Source organism: Hydractinia symbiolongicarpus, chromosome 14, assembly GCF_029227915.1.
Source record: "Hydractinia symbiolongicarpus strain clone_291-10 chromosome 14, HSymV2.1, whole genome shotgun sequence".
NCBI lineage: Eukaryota > Metazoa > Cnidaria > Hydrozoa > Anthoathecata > Hydractiniidae > Hydractinia > Hydractinia symbiolongicarpus.
In genome coordinates this window covers 9851054-9871894 of record NC_079888.1, presented here as the reverse complement: position 1 = coordinate 9871894, position 20841 = coordinate 9851054, and the positions used below count along the sequence as shown (strand labels likewise).

General features: G+C 33.4%; 1 protein-coding gene across 1 annotated transcript; it reads left to right on the top strand.

The window, feature by feature from the left end:
- Nucleotides 1-5775: 5775 nt before the first annotated feature.
- LOC130625669 (uncharacterized) lies at nucleotides 5776-18973 on the top strand. Its single transcript, XM_057440768.1, has 10 exons — nucleotides 5776-5886; nucleotides 7025-7376; nucleotides 9150-9267; nucleotides 9485-9667; nucleotides 11219-11420; nucleotides 11819-11939; nucleotides 12055-12119; nucleotides 12985-13109; nucleotides 14071-14220; nucleotides 18136-18973. The coding sequence occupies exons 1-10, from the start codon at nucleotides 5843-5845 to the stop codon at nucleotides 18234-18236; spliced, it is 1461 nt and encodes a 486-aa protein (XP_057296751.1). The 5' UTR covers nucleotides 5776-5842; the 3' UTR covers nucleotides 18237-18973.
- The last annotated feature ends 1868 nt before the right edge of the window (nucleotides 18974-20841 follow it).

The following is a 20841-nucleotide window of genomic DNA, read 5'->3' as shown; positions in this document are numbered from 1 at the left end:
CCAATTTTCGTTCCATCACAAGCAAGTGAACTGCATTTTCCGCCGCACCAAGAGCAGGACATATAAAAGTCGATTTTCATATGCGATGCCCACGCAATAAAAGTCCGAATGGACATAAAAGATCTGCCTGTCGGAAACAGGCGCTTGTACGTTTTGTTTATGCACATGGTAAATCCTGAAAATGTTTGTTTTCCGCTATTTACAGCATCAACAAACATCCAACCAATTTCATATCCGGCACACGTGTGAGCGGAAAGCCTGAATATACACTCAAAGAGATTGGATTGGTAAATCTGGCTATTTTGATGGAAAATAGCTTTGTTTTGGAAAAAGCTTCTTGGGCTTCGTTAGAAATTAAGTACTGAAATAAATTACTGACACTGTAGCAGACAAGACAATTGACAAATTACTGGCATTGTAACGGACAAGACAACCGGCACTACATGCCTAAGACAACGGAATCTTGACTCTTGACACTGTATGTCTATTATGGTGAGTTTTTATCATAGCAGTTGCCACACGGGCTTCTTTTTACTATATGTCTATAACATTTTGACAACTGACCTTTGACAGTACATGACAATTAAATACAATTAATGACAATTAAACGTTTGTCTCATTATAACAGACTGACATGAACTGGCACGCTCTACACAAAAAACTTACTTAACCCTAAAGAACATACAAGTCTAAGCTTAAACAGAATAACTCAGAAAGCCCAGCACCCCTACCAGAATTAGTGGAATTATAAGAAAGAAAATGGCACAGAGAAGGTTGATTCTGCCTCTGGACTAAAACCTTGGTGGGGTCTATCAGCCAAATGAAATGTAGCCCCTCTGTAAAGAAGCTAAATCAAACATCGACTATCAGACCGCGCCGCGCGCGCATCCAGTCACCATCCACATCAATGAATTTGTATAAATTGTGTCAGGTTGTTCTTGTCTTCTTTCCATCACCAACGTCGTATTTACGTGTCGATAGAAACGTGAGAGATAACGCATACCAGATTGTTATTGTCGTCATACCATCACCAATGTTGTGTTAGTGTGTCGAATATAGAAGAAAACAAAGCAGAACTAATTAGTACATTAATCAGGGAGGGTGGGAGGGCAAACGTCTGGACTGTTCAAGAGCAAGAGGCTTACTGTGTTCTACTCCATATTTACCCGCCCCTGTTTGTAGTATGGACTTATGGGCTTAAGTAACAAGGTTAAGGTAGTCTATTGTTTTGGTTAAATTAATATAGTGTTGACTATTAGTCAAAGGTCATCCACACATTTGCTAAATTAATAATGCAGAATGACAAAGCACTAGTGAACCAGGTTAGCCTTATACTAGGAGTCAATGGAGACACCTTTCCTTCTGTAACCCCAATTAACATGTGCTGGACTTTTAGTGTAGCACCATTTCCTCAGCTTTTTGAAAACACGTGCCACATCACCCCGGCTCATCTTCAAAATCGTTAATATGTAGAATTTGCATAAATAAACTAAAAATTAAAAAAGGTTGCGAAGCATTCTCGCAAGTTGCAAGCAAAATTTTTTCATCAAGAACCAGAGGTGGCAATGTTCACAGGGATATGGGCCTTGAAGCTGTTAGCACCCTCCCCCTCCCTGCTGTAGTCAGGATAGGAAAAAACATAGGATTATTTGACACTCAGTTTTGCGAAAACGGCGTACTGATTCTCTAGCGTATTTTTTTTTTGCCGAAATACAATTTTGCTACACTAGACTTTAATTTCGAGGAGCCATCCACATTCGGAAAAATTGCAAGAACTAATTGAGCAATTCGAATCACCTGCTCTGGTATATTTTTTAGGAATTTCTAGGAAATGTGACAGGACTACGCGCTTTTGTTGTAAGAACAACTGTATAAGAATAGGACCCAAATATTTCCCGATGAATAGAAACAAAACTGTTCTTACAACTAACTACCTGAGTCTCAATTTTGTAAGAAAATAAGAACAAACCCGAATCTGATTTTTCTTGCACTTCTTTTTGAACTACCGTAAAGTTTCATAAGTGAGACCAAGTAGGACTGAATTCGAAAGTTGTGTAGGCATTAAAACAACGCAAGAACAAATCAGACGAAAACGGGTGCAATAAAACAAAATTTATCTTCTGGAAATTTTAATTGCGTGGGTTTTGAACATTTCTGAATGCAATCTAACAATACAAAACATTTAAAATTAACTTCCAGATTTTGAATCCAATTTTTTAAATCTAAAAATTTACAAAATCATAATGACAACATCATATAGGGTTTAATTTGTTTGTTTAATCACGTCTCGCACGTAGTTAGATTACATTCTTGTCTTCCAGACTTCCGAGGTGTAGCTAGATGACCTAAAAAAATAATGAACTCTTCCGAAATTTTAAAAATAACCCCTGCCACAATACACAAAAGCTCCAGAAATTCTGCTTTTGACAGTAATAATAATGCACTACAAAAATATTTTCTGGTAATAAAAAAATCACACGCATACTAATCTACCATACTGAACACAAAAAGTTACGAAAAACAGGAAATTTGATTAAGGTCTATTATGTGGTTTCACATTCTTAAAGGGTCATTCAAGAGTAGTTTTTACGCATCATAACTTAGCTATACCACATTATTGTTAGCTTATGAAACGCAATGCAAAAACATAAAGCTAGATGTGTAAAGAAAATGATGAAGCCCTAAATTTTTTTATCTTTTTAAATATATTTATATATGTCCAAACCTAATCTCTCAAAACAATAAGTAAATTAACGGTCACCACCATTATCAAACAAAACTCCACTTGGTCATTCGTGACTTCACACGTTGTACATAGCTCACTTCTTGAAAAATTTATTGTGAGGTTCGAGTGTTGAAGAATTTAACAACATGCAAAAGTAGGTTAACAAAGTAGAACTTCCAGGTAAAGACACCGTTTGATAAAATAGTTCAGATTTTCAACATATATCAGTAAAAAGACGCTAGTAGCAACAGTATAAAAGTTTTTAACCACAAATGAGCAAATACCTTAAAGAATGAATTTTCACGTTAGTTTGGGATTGGTGACTTAAATTTATTTCCGCGGTGCAACAAAAAAAGAAGCAACTTGAGTTTTAGGAAATATTTAAAGACATTATATATAACAAAATCTAAAAAGACAGAGTTTTGTTAATACTTGTGGATTGAATTTTCTTTTTCTGACTGTATCTATCTAGCTAGCTAATGATTTGATTGAAGGATGACAGCAAAAAATATTTTCCATGGCGGCCTCAGGAACTAAAAAGTAATTTAGTTAACTAACTACATCAAATCAAAGAGGAAAAACGTAAAACTAACTTTCAAATCATCCATAGCTACCTTCGCAACTCACTTTTCTTCTCTTGCATGAAAAGGATACAAAGATGCCAATTCAAGCTGATAATTTGGTACTTTAAAATCTTGTTTTTAATGAAGCGATAAATATAACACGTTTTTGCGCATTCAAAGAAAGGTACAAGCTTTCCAATTCGAAATATTAAGAGAAAAAAGCGTGTATAATTCAAATTAGCCGATAGCCGTTTTCTGATTGCTAAGTGTACTTCCCAGTCTTTCGCTCCCGGCAAACGGAAAATCGGGAAATAACGGGGGCAGGGGGTACAAAGCCAATTTATTCGCATTTTTAGCTAACTTTTATTAGAACTGCTCCAAACTTATTGTTCTAGTAGACAAGAAAAAATAATCTACCTTTTCGTGAAAAAATATCATTCTTATTTCTTTACCCTGATTTTATATGATTTTTCTTTTATCGAAATTTTGAGAATCTCAATCTCAATCTGGTTCATTTTATGCCCACGTGACCAGCCTATACCAGCGCCTTTTCACCGTCACGGTAAAAGGGGCTGGGGTCAAGCTTGAAACTCTACGACTTTTTCGTTACGAAAAATGTGAGTATAAAATAAACTGTAAGTAGCACATTTTTGTCTAATTAAATCAATAAATTTTAGCATTTTGCCAACGCTAATATTGCAATAAAATTTGTAGCGACCGAGAGGCATATGCCCAAGTCGCAGCTCAGTAAAAAGAAATTGGTGAAAAGAAAAAAAACAGTAATAATGGCTATGATAAAAGGCCACTATCAAACGAAACACAATTTTCAACTAAATCAACATCTCTATAGATTTTGTGGTCAAAATCTTAAAATTTGTTTAAGATTTATACTCAGGATGGCTTAATTGATTAAGCCATGTCGTTAATTATTTACTTTAATCTAGAATACATGAACTATCCTTAATATGCAAAGAACAGAGAATTAAAAATTCATCAACAGAAGCAATGACAATGCTATTTTGCTTTTTGAGACAGCCGGGGATTTTTAATTAGAACACATAACCAGGTTTTGGTAAATTAACCCCCCGGTTTTCGTTTTTTTCTTATCATTATATTATAGTGACTTGCGTTATACATTTTGTTAAGGATTTTCATATCTTTCAATAAAAATCTGTTGAATAGTTTACGTTGCTTGATACCTTTTCTTTTATGAATGCTGCCTAATTTATTGTGTCGTACTCATTTGGTAAGCAAAACACACCCAGAAACATATGTAATTAATCCCCTGATACATACCACCGCTTAACATGTAAACGTGATAAAGGAGTATAAAAATATAAAGAGACTAAAATTTACCACAATAATTACGTATTCATGCTAGATTCTTATTTTCATCTTTCAATGCCGAGTGATGTTAAGTTTCTCACTAGGCGCTGACGTTTAGGTGATAAGACCTCTTGTTCACTTTGAAGGACTATACTATTTCGAAATCACCTGCTGATTCCAAGTTGACGTTAACCCGTCAGTTAGAAAAGATTAAAGGATACCCACCCTTTGGTGTATACAAGCCATAGTTACATAGGGAAACTCGCTCACTTGTTTTGAAAGAAAAACGAATAGGAAGTTGAAAAGTAAATGAAAAATAAAATTGCGAAGGATGACTTGATTTTTTTAAGTAAAAACTAAAAATAATGTTTGTCCATACCATTACCATGTTAATCAAGATTTTATGAGTATGAACGAAACCATGAAATGAAAAATAATTTTTGGCTGCGCAGACAGCTATTGTTAATTCTTCGTATCACATTAACAGATAAAAATATTTTTGTAAGAGAGTCAGAATAAAGGATTTTTCATAAAAAAAGTGTTAACATAATATGCAAAATGAATTTTGAAGTCAACTTTTTACTATTAGAGCCTGTTTATATACGAAATGTGAATTTGTATCGTTTTTAAACACGTCCCTCTTTCCATTTTATATATGGCATAGCAACGGCTAAAGTCAAAACAGATTATAGAATTTAATAATTAAACATTGCGTAGATTCTAAGGTTATGTCTTTTTACCATTCAAAAAAATAGGAGAATAAGGGAGTTTGAATGCTATAATGTCTTTCCACAAGTGGAAAATATGTTGTTTTGTGGCAAAAATAACAAATTTCCATTCTCTTCGTTTTGATTTTTCTTTAAATTAAAATAAATATTGCTTTGGTAACATTTTTTTGAAAAAATACAGCATAGTTTCTTTTCCAAGTGCTATTTTGTTTTTCCTAAAAAAAAATACCCTTGGCAAATGCACACAAGTTATGGTTAAATTCGCCCGAAAACACCTAATTTTGAGGATAAATTCATGATAAGAATTGAGAACCTCCATTTTACATATAACATAGCAACAGTCAAAATAAAAAAAAATGATATAATTAAATATTGAAATATTAAAATTATTAATTAACTCTTATTGATGTAGTGAATTAAAAAAGATGACTGAAAGAATTCATCTGTAGCTAAAAAAAGTCTTGGTTGTTTTATGTCTACATTTTTTTTCTGATGTGAGAATGGCAATGAAAATGTTAATGTTTTTTGTGATTCTGCTACTCTTGTAAGTTACTTACTTTCTTTCTTTCTTTTTTTCTTTTTTTTCTGCAATGAACACGTTATGGTCATTTAATATATCAGATATACTTGGTATATCCGTATATTTTATATTTTTGCGGCTGACCAGTCAACCTGGAAATTAAAGAACGTGTTTGAGATCTGGAGACCATGAATTACAATATTCAACAAAATATACCTTAATAACTGAAACTAAAAAAAAATAAGCAAACATTGTCGAAGTAAGGAATCATGTATAAGAAAGTTTTTTACGCAAGTTATAATAGAAGAAGTCTTAAGTAAATGCTTTTCTTAAACAGAAAAGCCTCGGTATATTAACACGAAAATAGTTAAAACCACAATCCTTAATAAAAAATGGCGAAAACGCAGTTCTTTTTCGGATTGGCTAGAACCATCAATTCATCATACTCCACAGCTGGAACTTCTGTAGGTATAGGTATACGTGGATCTGATTTTAGCGCAAAGTTAGGTCTCACGAAATACAAAGAAATACCAGAGGGAGAAAGTCATGCTGACGCTAGTAATAATTATTACGGCTTGAGAATTTAAATTAAACCAAATAACCTAAGATCCTAAGTCCTTGTTAAGTGGATTTGGAGAAGTTCAACTTGGTAAATCCAGTATAGCCTAAAATATAACTTCTGGCTACAGACATTGCAGTCTCGCGCCAATATTTTTTGCAGTGATTTTAGATCCTTAAACAATCTCACCTTGTGAGTTTTTTTAATCATAACACAGCATGCTTCTCTTTGTTCTTTTATCTGTATCGATTTTGTTATTTTTTACTGCTTTATGAAGGATATAGTTGGAACAAAAAAAACTCAAACTCGGGAGTAACTAAGTGTTGTTGTTGTGACGCGATAAAAAGATTCAGTATGTATAGAATACTACTATCACAAGTTTAATCAAAGACTGAGTTAAAAGAGTAGAGCATTTAGAATAACTTAAAGTAATTCCAAAGCCATAAATTTGCAAGAAAATAGCAAAAGACACAAAAAACTTAACCCATAAATCAAGAAATAACAGGGAAAAAATCTACCATTCAAAACAAGCAGTTAGTTTGATACAATTTATTTGCTTCTTATTTTTCTAGCCAACACTTTTATTCATAAACTCTGTTTTAGTGTCAACACAATCGCGAATGCACAAACATGTGAATCACAATATTTGTGTCGAAATGGTACCAATGATGGTGGAAAGTCATTCTTTGCATATTTTGCTGGTGAGCCTACCGAAAATTCCATTTTAAATATAACCCACAATTTTCTTAACACCACTGCTGTAAATCAAAAAGCTTGTGTCAAAAAATGCATGCTCAATGCAACATGCTTTGGAGCAAATGCTGGACCAGTGGAAACTATGTTTGATGGAATGCAAGTACATGAATTTGTTGAATGTCATCTCTACAAAGAAAACATTTATTCAAATAAATCATTGATTGCAAAAAAGACTGGCTGGATTCACGTTTCTCTTAAGGTAAAAGCAAAAATATATATATTTTTTTTAACTAGTGATCTGTTAACACAATTAACTTTTTTTGTGAGCAATGAACATTTTATTTATTTATTATGAATATTTACACAGGATTTACACTTCAGTAATAAATTACTGCTGAAAGGCCCAAACATTTCCATTAAGTTTATATCGATTGATTATATATATTAATGATTAGTAATGCAAACTATGCACTATAAACTGCTACAAAAGGTCCGCCAATAGATTTTGACAACATTGCTAGCAGTAATAAATTAACTGTGGAAAGATAATTAAAATTCTTATTTTCTTCCTTATTTTGCCTGTGTTTTCAAACATAACAATCCCGGCACAATGTTTTTGTCTACTTTGGTTTGGCCTCTTTGCTAAGTGTGCCTCTTTTCTTTAGTCCCATACAGGTTCCTCTTATTAAAAACAAAGTGGATAGAAAAAACGATATCATTTTCAAAAAATTGAAATAAGAAGAGTGCCATTTTCTTTTCTAAATTTTGATGAGTTAGAAACCATGTTTCAAATGATTTATTAAATTATAGAGAGAAAAAACGATCCATAAAATTTCTTTTATGGATCGAAAGTATTTTTGAAACGTTTTTATCTCACAAATTCTCACACTGCATGTTTTGCAACTCACAATTGCATGAAAATATCGGTATTACTTTGATGTTTCCTTATTTCATGAAATAAACGTGAACTTGGTATCAAAAAACAGTTGATGGCAAGTCCATGTTATTTCATGAATTAAGAAGAGGGTGAGTTTGACATAACACAAATTAAATATGTTTTCACTGTGGACTGAAATCAAGTAAGAAATCATGATCAAAAAGTCATTTATGTTATCTCACCTTAGTCCCTAGTGGAAACCAAGCTTAACTCCTACAAAATATTGTATGCAAAATCTTGAATACATTTTTGAAATTATTTATTTACCCAAGATAGCCTCTTCAGTTCCTTTACGGTACTGCTATCAACGAGGCTCCTGCGAAGGGGGTCTTAGTGCATTTAAAGCTCTCATTTTAGCTACAACACTCGTGCAAGCACATTAATCGCTTAACTAGACAACCACCTAAGATATCAAACCTATTCTCATGCTGAGTGCTAAGCAGAAAGGATAGATTCACACTTTTATAGTCTCTGCCATGACTCGGCCAGGGTTTGAACCCAAGACCTCCCGCACTGGAAGCAAATGCTCTACCACAAGGCTACCAGTCGGTTACAATAAGTTATAGGAAAAGTATATTAATAGTTAACATGTTTGTTTTAATAACACCTAAATTACCTTTTGGAGTCGCAATAGATTACGGATCGTGGTTACATCTGTACAATACGTAACGCAACTATTGAAATTATGTGCAATAAATCTACTACTCTCAACAAAGAAAAAGGAAATTATTTAAAGGCGCTATAATGCCATATTTTTATTAATTTTAGAATTGCAAATGCAAGAAAAAACAACAGAATAACCCCCAAATAATCTTCAAAAACAACTTCTACATATTTTAGGAAGTCTAATAGCTAATACATTTTATAGAAACAACAACCTGTGAATTTGTTAGCTATACTTTAAAAAATCAATGGTACAAAATGTGTCTTAGACGAACGCAAATTCTTTTTTATTTTTTGAATAGTTGTTGTTTAAAAAGTATTTTCGCTTTAAAAAGCTCTTTGATGTTCATCGATTTAGAAGTTGTATAAATTTTTCAATCAAAAAATAAATAAATAAACTTGGTTATGAAACATCATTCGTGCCTTCTTTAGAATACTGGTTGCGACGAAAGGCTGTGTAAAAATAACGGCACGTGTTTACCAGGGTATAACAACGATTCATTTACTTGTGAATGTCCAATGTCACACTGGGGAGATTTCTGTGAAGAGAGTAAGTTCCTTTATGATTGCATGGTGTAATATAATTTTTCAATGGTGCAACATTAGTATTCACATTTTGACTTAACTACGGTTATTATCGGCCAAATATATGTATTTATTCGTATTGCTTTTACGTAGGCATATAGCAAAACAGCATGTATGTTTTAAAACAGCATTTTGATAAATATGACGTTTGTTCGTACAATTTTTATTTGTTTTTAATTTAGGAAGACCGTTTGCATTTGGAGGCACGACAACCGGACTCACCATAGACTACTGCCATTACCCATTCAGTTATGGAGGAAAGGAGTACAAAGATTGCACCTTTGATGCTCCTCCAAGTCTCACTGCAGTTAGGGCGTGGTGTGGCACAACTGCAGACTCTAGTGTATTTGGATTTTGTTCGTTTGGTAAGCATTGTTGTTTAGGTAATTTTTCCCACTTAAATATGGTCATTTATTGGGTTAAGAGAGATGTCGAAACACTGTAAAAAATAATGGAATGGTTATGTTGAATTAGTGAAACTGTAAAGTTACTTTAATAAAATTTTGTGACTTTTTTTATTCCAACTGTCATACGCAACATTTATCGTGAAGCCATGGTGCAACTAAATTTAAATGATGCATTTTGTGACCAACTGCTAAATTAACTGCATAGGGACATCCTTAGCAACCATTTTTCCTCTTTTAAGTATCTTTCTAACCAACTTTACTGTATTTAACGTCTTCCAATCCAGGCATAAAATTTTTCTTTCTTTTATCGTGACATATTAAGCAAGCGCGGCTAAATAAAATTTAGCTTTAAGTACCTAAAGAAGGAAACCCATAATGTTCTTTTAAAATTAAATTTTCTTTGCATAGAACTTAGGTACTAAAGTCTTGAACTTAAATGGGTTTTTCTTAGTCAACCGTTACGCTAATCAAGATTCTTAAAACGGAAGTGCTCATAAATTACGCGTCAATTTGCAGAAAAACGAGTCCACGGGTTTCCCTCTTTAGCTCCTTAACGCTAAATTTTATATCGCTTTGCTTGCTTAAAATGTTGTAGGACAAGTAACAAAAACACGCCAGACTGCGCTTAAACCGCATTTGTTCTTTGGCCTTTTTGGCTAGTGTAAACGTCAAGACAGCTTTATTTTGTCCACCAACGGATCATCATGACAACAAACTAATTAAGTTGTCGTGAATTTAACGCTTCCGTATACTATCGCATAATGATATGAATATGTTAAAAAATCAGTTGTTTTTGATATTATTAATTTATAAATTTAAGCTCTTAAACTGCCCGCACTATTTAAACCCTTAATAGTCTTCGTAAACACTGTTTAAGTTATATACCAAAATGCGATAGATTGATTGGTTTACCGCCTATTTTGAGAGGATTTTATGACAGGTTTGAAAAGCCAATTATTAAACTGGTAGCTACCATAAAAACAGTTCATATCAATATAATAGTCACTCACTTTTTGTTTCAACTACGGTTTTTTGTTGAGACTTTCATGGCAGACAATTGTTATAACAGACACAATTTTTTTTTATATTTTTTTTTGTACGGTTTGAGAATTTTAGTCAAACTTACTCCATGACAGACTTTAATTTTTAACATATTTTATTCTACACATTTTTCTAATTCTCTAAGCATTCTTAAGTCAAGTTGTTATACTAGAGCCACCTTAAAATATAATTCAGTAAGCACTTTAAGAATAGTCATTATTTACGTTTGCATTGTTTCACCGCGCGATGATGAAATTATTAAGGTTGCCGAAGCTAGCAGGCTGAAGTGAAAGCTTTTATTTATAGCGATGACTTCAATGCTGTTCTTGCAGCTATTGAACAATTTTCAGAGATAAATAAGAAATAATACGTTTCTGTAGAACGTATTGTTGTTAGAGTTGTTGCAGGTTCCATAGGTTCAATATAGTATTGACATTATATAATATATGATATCATATTAATTTTTAGAGGCTTTACCCACCTGGAAATTTACGTTTGACGACATAACAAACATTCAGAATATTGGAACTGATGCAGTAGCTCAAGCCACTATTACGGCATATTCTAAAATCGTGTCTGTCCCTGAACGGCCAGGAAATGTTTTGCAGGTATCTGGAGGAGCGGCATTGTCAGTACTTTCTGCAACTACTAAAATGCAGGAATGCTATCTGTAAGGGAATTTAATTTTTAAACCTTTGTTTATTTTTCTTTCCTGTACTCTAAAAAATTTAACAATTTCTATTTTCAAGGCACTAAATTTATGTCAGCATAACATTTTCCAACAACAGGTTTTCTTTTGTTTAATTAAGATGATGTCTTAACAAACAATTGTGTTAACAAAAATCCTAATATTCTTATTGACAGTTCCAATCAAGAAAACCATTTTACTAATTTCGCATCGAAAGTTGGTAACCTACCAATAGGTCACCAGACGGCATTTTCTGTTCCAGTCGTTACGAAACCACTAAGAGATTACTTAGTTTGTGCTTATTCTAATACCAACATGTGGTTCTGCAAGGTGGTTTTAAAGCTAGTATGATTTGCTGAATTGTTTTTCATTTATTTCAGTAATCCTGACGCATGTTCAGAACTAACATTGGCTTTGTGGGCCAAGTTGTTACTGAAAGATCTCGAAGTGCAAACCGCTGCCAATAGTACTGCTCAACGAACAACTGTTCTACATCAGCCTGTAAGTATCGTAACATAGAAGGCATCAAACTGATTAGTAATTCATACAAAGAAATACAGTAATTTTTTCGTTTAAAAGTTTCTGATGTTTTGTTATAAGTCAGCAAATTGTTTAGGATGTCGGGCCCACACTATGGTTCGATTATCAAACAAGAAATTGGACAATAGAGTATCAAACAGTGTAAGCCTACTATATATTAGAGTATTTTCATTCTTTGTTTCATTTTTTCTTACGATTAACCGTCCGACAGTCTCATTTATGCCCGATGCAAAGCAAAAGGCATAAATGACACTGGAGGGCGGTAAATTACAATCCAAGAGTGCCAAATGACAACAACGCCCGAGTAAATAAACATTTTTACTATTGTTACCAATATCAAAAAAAAAAATCTATCCATTTTTACTTTTCACTCTTTTAATCACGATTTACAAACTCAATCCAATAATAAAGGTTTAAAATCTACAGAGGTATTTCTTAATTCAACCCACTTTTAAAAACTTTAGAAAAGCCAGCTTGTGTATTTCTGGGGCGTTCTGTAATTTCTTTTATTACAATTTTGTCTTCGCTCTTTTCAAGATTAGATTCTTGATTGACAGAATCACCGCAAAGTAATAAATTTCTTTGCCCGTCTTTTTTGCTTCGTTTTTTATGTTCTTTTGTTTACCTTTTTGTTCTGCAAAGTTCAGTATTCGATCAGGGAAGTCAATGCATTGCTCAGCAGGCTCCAAATCTTATTAATATCCGATTAGCAGGCGCTAAATGATATTTTGAGCCAGCAACTTCCCGTTTATGCCTGCGAAATGAGTGTAGTTAGTAGCCGCATTAATATTAATATTTTATATTAGTATTAATAATGATTTGAATTTGTGTGCCAAAAAATAGGACATCGACTGCATTTAGTAGGTACGGAGTACTAAATACAAACACCTTTTGAGAAAGTGGTACAAGTAGCAGACAATGCTCCCAGTATAACTTTCTCAAAGGGTGTTTGCAACTTTTCTCTCACACAAACGACTAATGTATTATGCGCCATTGTATGTTCTAGGACTAAGCATGTGTTGGCGTCACATGGACCTTACAATCCACTTGAATGGAGACATTTTGGTGTTCAGTTTGATGGAACAACACTTAACTTTTATATTGACTCGATCCATGTTGCATCAGGAGCAAGTAAGCTAGCTAGCTAGCTTTTTTTGTTTTTAAACATTGAAGCATTAAATATTGAAACATTACAAACATAATTCAAAATACGACGAAAAATTAGCAAAACAAATTCATGAGAGTACTGAAAAATTAATATGCTACATGCATGTAATTAGTGGAAGCAAAGAGCAACAGTTAATTTTATAATTCTACTAGTTAATGAGGCCCGTGGAAAAATCCACTTAGGCAGGATAACAATGAAAAAGAACAGTCATTTAAATTTTGATGACATCTTGACCCGTCAAGAGACAAAATATTTTTTTTTAAGAAATTTGTTTACTTGTTGCCTCTATTGTGTATAGCTTAAATAGCTAATTAGTGTTATTGACGTCGCGACCTTAAATTTTTCATTTAACATTTGAGACATAGGTTTTCGACACCTTGCCTGTTACAGACACATAGACACTCTTCGCATTATCATAAGAGAGTTGAAAATAATGCATTAACCTGTTGATCGGCAATAGAGGGCTTGAATAGAAACTGCTTGCGATTGCTACGTTTTTAAAACGTCAAAAGATTTTTGGTAAATCGGCCGATTCTGCGAAATAGTTTATTCGGAAGAACCATTTGAAGTCTTACAGAAACTAATGAATGAATAAATAAATAAATAAATAAATAAATAAATAAATAAATAAATAAATAAATAAATAAATAAACGAACGAACGAACGAACGAACGAACGAACGAACGAACGAACGAACGAACGAACGAACGAACGAACGAACGAACGAACGAACGAACGAACGAACGAACGAACGAACGAACGAACGAACGAACGAACGAACGAACGAACGAACGAACGAACGAACGAACGAACGAACGAACGAACGAACGAACGAACGAACGAACGAACGAACGAATTTAGTACCACTATTGCTGCATCATTGTGAAGTTTATGTGTTTCTATTAAAATAAAAATCATATTTAGGTGTATCACAATCAGGAAGCGGGGATGTAACTGGAGTGATATTATTTAGTCACAACGGTTTGGATTATTGTGTTCCTGGCTATTACATGATTGACGACTTTGTATACTTCTACGAAAAAATGCAGCCTATAGCGGCTGTATATCTATCAGGTAAGAAGTGATGTAATTGATATTGTTAGTCAAATGTAACGAACGAGTTGACAATTTCACGATTCTCAAAACTTGCCACATTAAATTGTGGTTCTTAAATTGCGTCATCCTTTTAAAAGTAAACTCTGTTAAATTGATGAAGAGTGTTAGTGGATACATACCTTTTTGGATTTTTTTATATACAAAAACATTCGAGGAATTTTGAATTCCATAAGAAGCCTTCTAAACAAATGACTATTATTTTTAGAACTATTATTTACCCAGAATAGCCTCTTCAGTTTCTATAGGAACTGTCATATATGAGGGTCCCGTCAAGGAGGTCCTAGTGCATTCAAAGCTCTCATTTGAGATACGGAAGGCGTGCAAGCATAGCAATCGCTCAACTAGACAACCGCCTAAGATATCAATCCTGTTGTCATGCTGAACGTTAAGCAGAAAGGATCGATTCACACTTTTATAGTCTCTGGCATGACTTGGTTGGGGTTTAAACCCAAGAGCTTTCGCACTGAAGGCAAACGCTCCACCGCAAGGTCACCAGTCGATAAGACCTCTCGTGGCTTTTTTAGTAGAAGCATCTTAACAAAGCCGATAATTAACCTTGTGCTTGTCAGTGAAAAGGATATGTTCCATACACAAAACTTTACACACTCTATAAAAAAAGGTTTCTGTGTTCAAATCTCTTCGACTAAACAGCACAATGATAGTAAAATCTTTATCAGGCGTTCACAGTGACTCAATAGTGTCATTTCTAATACGCGTTTTCCTGCTACTTTTCCTGTCGATTGCCACTCTTCTTGCCACTATTTCTGTCTATTCTTCTTCTTCTTGACGATTCTTCATCTTTTGGTTAACCTGCCTTTCTTTCTATCATTTTGTCCCTTTTTTCCGTATTTCTGCTGCTTTTTGTCTAATGTGGCTACGTTTTTTGACGATCAATCTGCTTCTTTCGTCATGTTTCTGCCATTTCGCTAATTTAACTGTCAATTCGCCATTTTACCTGTCTAGGCGCCACTTTTGTGTATTTCTTGAAGCACATGCGTAGAATAGGGGAGAATGAGTAACATTAGTCACGGGTGGTGGTTTTATAAGCTAAGGTGGTAATTTGTTTCTTAATACCTAAGGAGAATTAAAGGGGCTACGGAACGGCTGTTGGTTTTAGACTTAGTGACTTACACGAAAATCGAGCTGATGTCGGCGGAAAACAAAAATGCCTATTTTTCCGACATGTATGTAATTTACAGACTCGAACATATAGCTAATATCTAGAACTTTTATCTTCTCCAGCCTTGGTCATGTTTTTATCCAGAATGAGTCTTGCTGAAATATTTCTTTGTAATATGCTTTTCGAAAACATATATTGAACCAGCAAACAAAGTGCGCTGGTCTGTTCATTGCGCAAAACGCGTTTGCCGGATATTTAATATGTGCGCGGGATATACGAAATGTGAGCTTTTAACCAGTTCGTAGCCCCTTTAATTTTCCCGAGCAAGAAATAATCTTTGCGAAATAAGCAATATAAATTTCGCGAACTTTGTAAAAGCATAACTTGATAGTATTCTTTTTTTTCATTTTATACCTCTCTTAAGGGCTCACAAAATTTCTACTAGAAATCTACTACAAATACACGTTTCCCGAGTTACATGTTTTTCATTTTTTATAAGTTTGATGTTTTGACTTTAAGATCATATTCAGCATCATTAAATTGGTGTGTGTAAAAAGTTTTAACTTAATCCGACATGTGAATATTTTGTTTTGGTGGTATTATTGTTACGGTCAAAGTGTTCTTAATTTTTGACTTTTACTAATATGTCTCGGTTTCAAGCAGAGGTCAATCACAAAATCGCATTCCTTTGCTGTATGAATGTGAATGTGAAGATTCATTCTGTTTAAGAAAGTCGACAAATAGCAGCTGTGCATCAAAGAATCGGGACAGGTGTATTAATTCATACAGTAAATTCGGCAAATTCGGTAAATAAATATACATTGAAGTGATTGACTTTAGACATTGGCTTAATCCGGACTAGTCATCGGAAAAGTCATGAATAGTTGACTATAATAATTGTTGAAAAACGTTACTTCAGGTTACACTGCAATCTCTGGGGCACCATATTAAAAACTCTGGTAACATTATTAGAAACAGGTTTGATATTATAACATCTGTAATTTTTTAAGTGAAAATGATTTGATTGGTTGCTTATCCAATCAAAAACATAATTTACCAAGATGGTGATTTCTAACTTCAGCAACTACATGTATCTTCTTCTGTAATATACGACCTTTTTAATTAGCGGATTTTCCAGTTGACAACTACATATTCTCTCTCTTTTCTGAACTTGCATCAGCATTTAGCATATACTTGATTCATTACTTTCTAAAGTTCTAAGTAAAGGAGCATGATCCACAATCTGTACAATTCATTTACACCTGAGGTGAAAAATGCAAAAAAACAAGCAATAAATGTCATAAAATCTGCCAGAATTTACTGTGGAATCTACAAAATCAACCTGTGGATAACCAGTTCCAAAATAACTACTGCATCTAAAACTTTTTCTTTTTAAGTAAGCACAGTCTAATTTCAATTAATTTATTGGTTCTAACGCATTCCTGGAAAGATTAGCTGAATTTTAAGTTTATCACCTTTATAGTTTCCAATATTGGATTAAAATCATACAGTTTAGCCACATCGGAAGGGAAAGACAAATTGCACCTTTTTCATTCAATAAATTTAGTAATACAATAAACCCGACAAGATTATTAAACAAAAGTTGAAATTTTTGTTTGAGCAGATATATTCTTTATTTCATCAAACTCAAAATGTCAAAACGACTCCCAGAATTTTTCGGTAATCAGCAGAGTAGAACCTTATATCTGAATTAAATAAAACAAGGCTTAGGTTAGGTGGAGTTGGTGTAGTGGTAGCCATGTCAACTTGTAATCATAAGGTTGCAGGTTCGAGTATTCACTCCAGCACTTTAAATGTAGCGTTGTGAGCCATATTGGAACCACTTACTGACCGCTAATCGACTTGGATGGCAGACGAGGAAGTTAGAGCAATCCTATACGTATCTCTAGCGGGTAATGTAACTTAGATACCGACAAAGGGGAAGAATTGCAAACCGTTATCATTGAATCCCTACGTACAACTTCTGTTTATTACTTACTTAGTTCCTTTATATTTTTAACTATACAAAATTACTAGGACTGACAATACAGTTTTATTTATTATTTGCAATGTAGTACTTTTTGGATGGTTTTCTACACTTTTCGAGTATATTAATTAGTTGCGTGATGCGTGGTATTGATAGCAGAAAACAACATAGAGAAACAAGTTATACTAAAAGTTAACAAAGAAAAATGAATTTAAAGATATAGACTCGTAACATTTTTACATCTTAATGAGCGTTATGTTTTTATAAATTCATGTCATTTAAAGTAAATGCTTTCTTTCCATTCACATCTCTCTGACTAATTAATCACGAACCCCCCAAAGTATCAGTATAGGCATAGCTAGAAAAGTTTTGAAAGAAGGATGAAACTTAACAAAAACACGGGATGTAATCTTGATCGCCTACAACAACATTAAAAACAATTTCGCTGCAATGGGGTAGCCATATTTGTTATCATTTCTGTTAATACATGCTATATTGAACAATACTGAAAAGAATCACGTTACTGTGAAAAAGGGGAGCCGACAAAAAGATTTCGCCTTGACAAAAAGTGGTAAATATACACGAAAAGTCGATGCCTACGTTTTACATATCATAGTTGTAAAACAAAAATCTTGGAATCTTGTTTTATTCTCATTTTTAAGTAAAAATTAGCCCGAGATGTGAATCTATTTAAGTAAAATCCAGGCTAATATTCTTATAAGCATATCGTTAAGAAAAGCGGGCAACCTTTTGTTTTTGTTTTTAGACTCGGTGAAAGAAAAAACAAGCAAGGAAGTTAAAGATAAATATGCGCCTGTAGAAATCGTGGAAGTTTCTCCACCAAAACCAGATCAGAAGCATAACTAGCTATAACCTCGGCCTGAGTAAGGTCAATGTTATATTAAATTTCGATTTCTAATTTTTTGTTCTACATTTTTCTTTTGTTGTTGTAAATTCCACTAAGGAAATTATTACTCTTACATCGGTTTCCAAAGTTTTGATAAAGGTTAAAGTTATGTGTTGTGTTTTTGTGGTATAGCTGTCGTGTTAAGTAATTTCTGCACTATTAAATGCAACAAGAAAGAAGTTCACAATTTGTTTCTGTAAATTATAAACTTTGTTGGACAAAAGTGACGAAAGGGAAAATTATTTCTCTCCTTTTGTGAACTTTATTTTAACTAGCATTTGTAAATACTTATGTATTTACTTTATTATAATTACTTGATTTTGACATTGTAACTATGCAATTTATTCTTGGTAACTTGATATTTTAGGAGGCTAGAAGGGGGGCGGGGGTGATTTGACTTAACGGAATTTTGAAATTAAGAACAAAATATGATTATTACGTGATTAAAAAATAATAATAGTAATAATAATAACAATAAAATTCTTGGTGCTTAAAAACGTTAATTAAAAAAATATATCTATTATGGCTGGAGAAAAGAATTGTTTGAATTACCTAAGGTTCAAATTAGGAAGTATTAGAAAGTATTTCGTGATATTATTTTATTGTGGTATGTTAGTTACCAGGAGTGGACTGCTTTATTAAGTAAATTTACAAAAATAAATTTAAAAAGTTTGTTAAAAAAAAAGATGCACCGAAAGATGATGTTATTTTCTGACTTCACCCTCTCAATATATTTTACCTGAAGTTATTAACTCCATAAAAATAACTACATTTTGTAAGGCTGCAGTTGTCTTAGACAACAAAATACAATCTTTCCAATACCGAGAATCTCTATAATAATAGCCGTATTATGTGTGCTCAAAATGGTTGCACGCAACTTTTTTCGGAAATTATCGCGGGCCCCGATATTTACGGACCTCCGTTTTTCGATTGGAAGCAGCTTAATTTTTGAATAATTTCGGAATCACGCCAGAACCGGATAAACAACGAAAACATGCTCGGAGGCCATTTTACTTTGAAGGTGTTGTCCGGTTTCAAGTCTCCTTTTGACCTTTTTTTTTAAATACTTTGTATCTATAGGAATATTTATTTTGATGTTATAACATGTTAAGCTGAATATATCGTCACTTTGTCTTGCAATGTATAAATCTTAAACAAACCAATTTTTAGAATTTAGCTAGGAACGTAGATTTCAAGGCAGCATTCTGCTAGGAAGCTATACCTAGCCTTATTTATTCCCATTCTTTTGATGTTTTTATTCAGTTTGGTATATTTATTTTTATGTTTCGATTGTGGCTAGCTCTTTATAGCTATCTCTGCATAAAAAGTGAGAGTAGCCTAATGCAGTTTTTAGCTAACTACATAAAAATTCATATGCTAAATGCAGTTAGGTACCTTTTAATATTTTTTTAATTCTTTTTTTTTATTTATAACCTTTTATTAATGTCACTAGTCAAAAAGGCCCGTGGAGAATTCCACTTAGGCAGACGGACAATAAAAAAATATGTTGTTTTAGATTTTTTGCTCACGTCAGCAGTGCAGGTACAAAAAAAATTTAGGGAAGTTTAGTTTATTCGTTGCCTATTATGTGTAGAGGTTCTGATAAGAAAGATCTGTAGGATCATGGGTTTTCGACGAACGTATAAGGAAATATAAGGGTTTGAAAATTTTGCTGACGTCAGCAAAGACCCGCAAAAACACACAAAACTTTTTTCCAGAATTTTATATGTCTAATTTCTTCATCGTGTAGATCATGAAAGGCTGATAAAAAAAGTGTATATCCTATACACTTTTTTTATCAGCCTTGTACTTTTGACAAACGGTTGCAGAGATATTAGGGTTTAAAGGTTTTTGATGACGTCATTAACCCGTCCATTCCGAAAGGGATTTGAGGACCCAGGTTTGAGAAAATTACCCAAATCGGTTCTAGGTGGTCCGTAGTTACCCACACGGTGAAAAATCATTCCGTCACCATCCCGCTTTCAAGTTATTTGCCCTCAAAATTTTAGGTACACTGTAATGGCTTTACTAATTTCATATAAGATATTGACGTTGCGCCGTAACGACAGAAAATTTAACGTATGAGACATGCATATTTCAGCGTATTATTATATAAGACTAGTCGAGAAGGCCCGTGGAAAAATCCACTCAGGCAGAATTAAAATTGAAAAAAATGTCAGTTGAATTTTGATGACGTCAGCAACTCATGCACAAAAAATAATTTCGAACCTTGTTTTCACGTTGCCTCTATTTTGTAGAGCTTAAACTGCTGATCAAGAAATTGTATATGATTATGTGCTTTTGATGAACGGTTATTGAGATATAACACAGTTTATAAATTTTGATGACGTCAGCAATGGCCCGTTAAACCCAAAAATTTTTCAGAAATTAGTATACCCAAGTAGTCCCTAGTTACCCATGCAGGAGATGACGTCAGTTATTTCCACCCGTTTCCAAGTTATTTAGACTTAAATTTAAAAGTACAGTGCGATGGCTTCACTAATCTTAATATACTTTCCCTTGACGTCAATATTGCTCTAACGTCAAAGTTTGCTAATTTACAGA

Bases quoted from the DNA above. Each gene is read 5' to 3' on its own strand.
- LOC130625669 (XM_057440768.1), top strand. From the start codon at position 5,843: ATGGCAATGAAAATGTTAATGTTTTTTGTGATTCTGCTACTCTT. The intron at 12,120-12,984 runs GTAAGCCTACTA...TGTATGTTCTAG, and splicing joins ACAATAGAGTATCAAACAGT to GACTAAGCATGTGTTGGCGT. The intron at 14,221-18,135 runs GTAAGAAGTGAT...TTTTGTTTTTAG, and splicing joins AGCGGCTGTATATCTATCAG to ACTCGGTGAAAGAAAAAACA.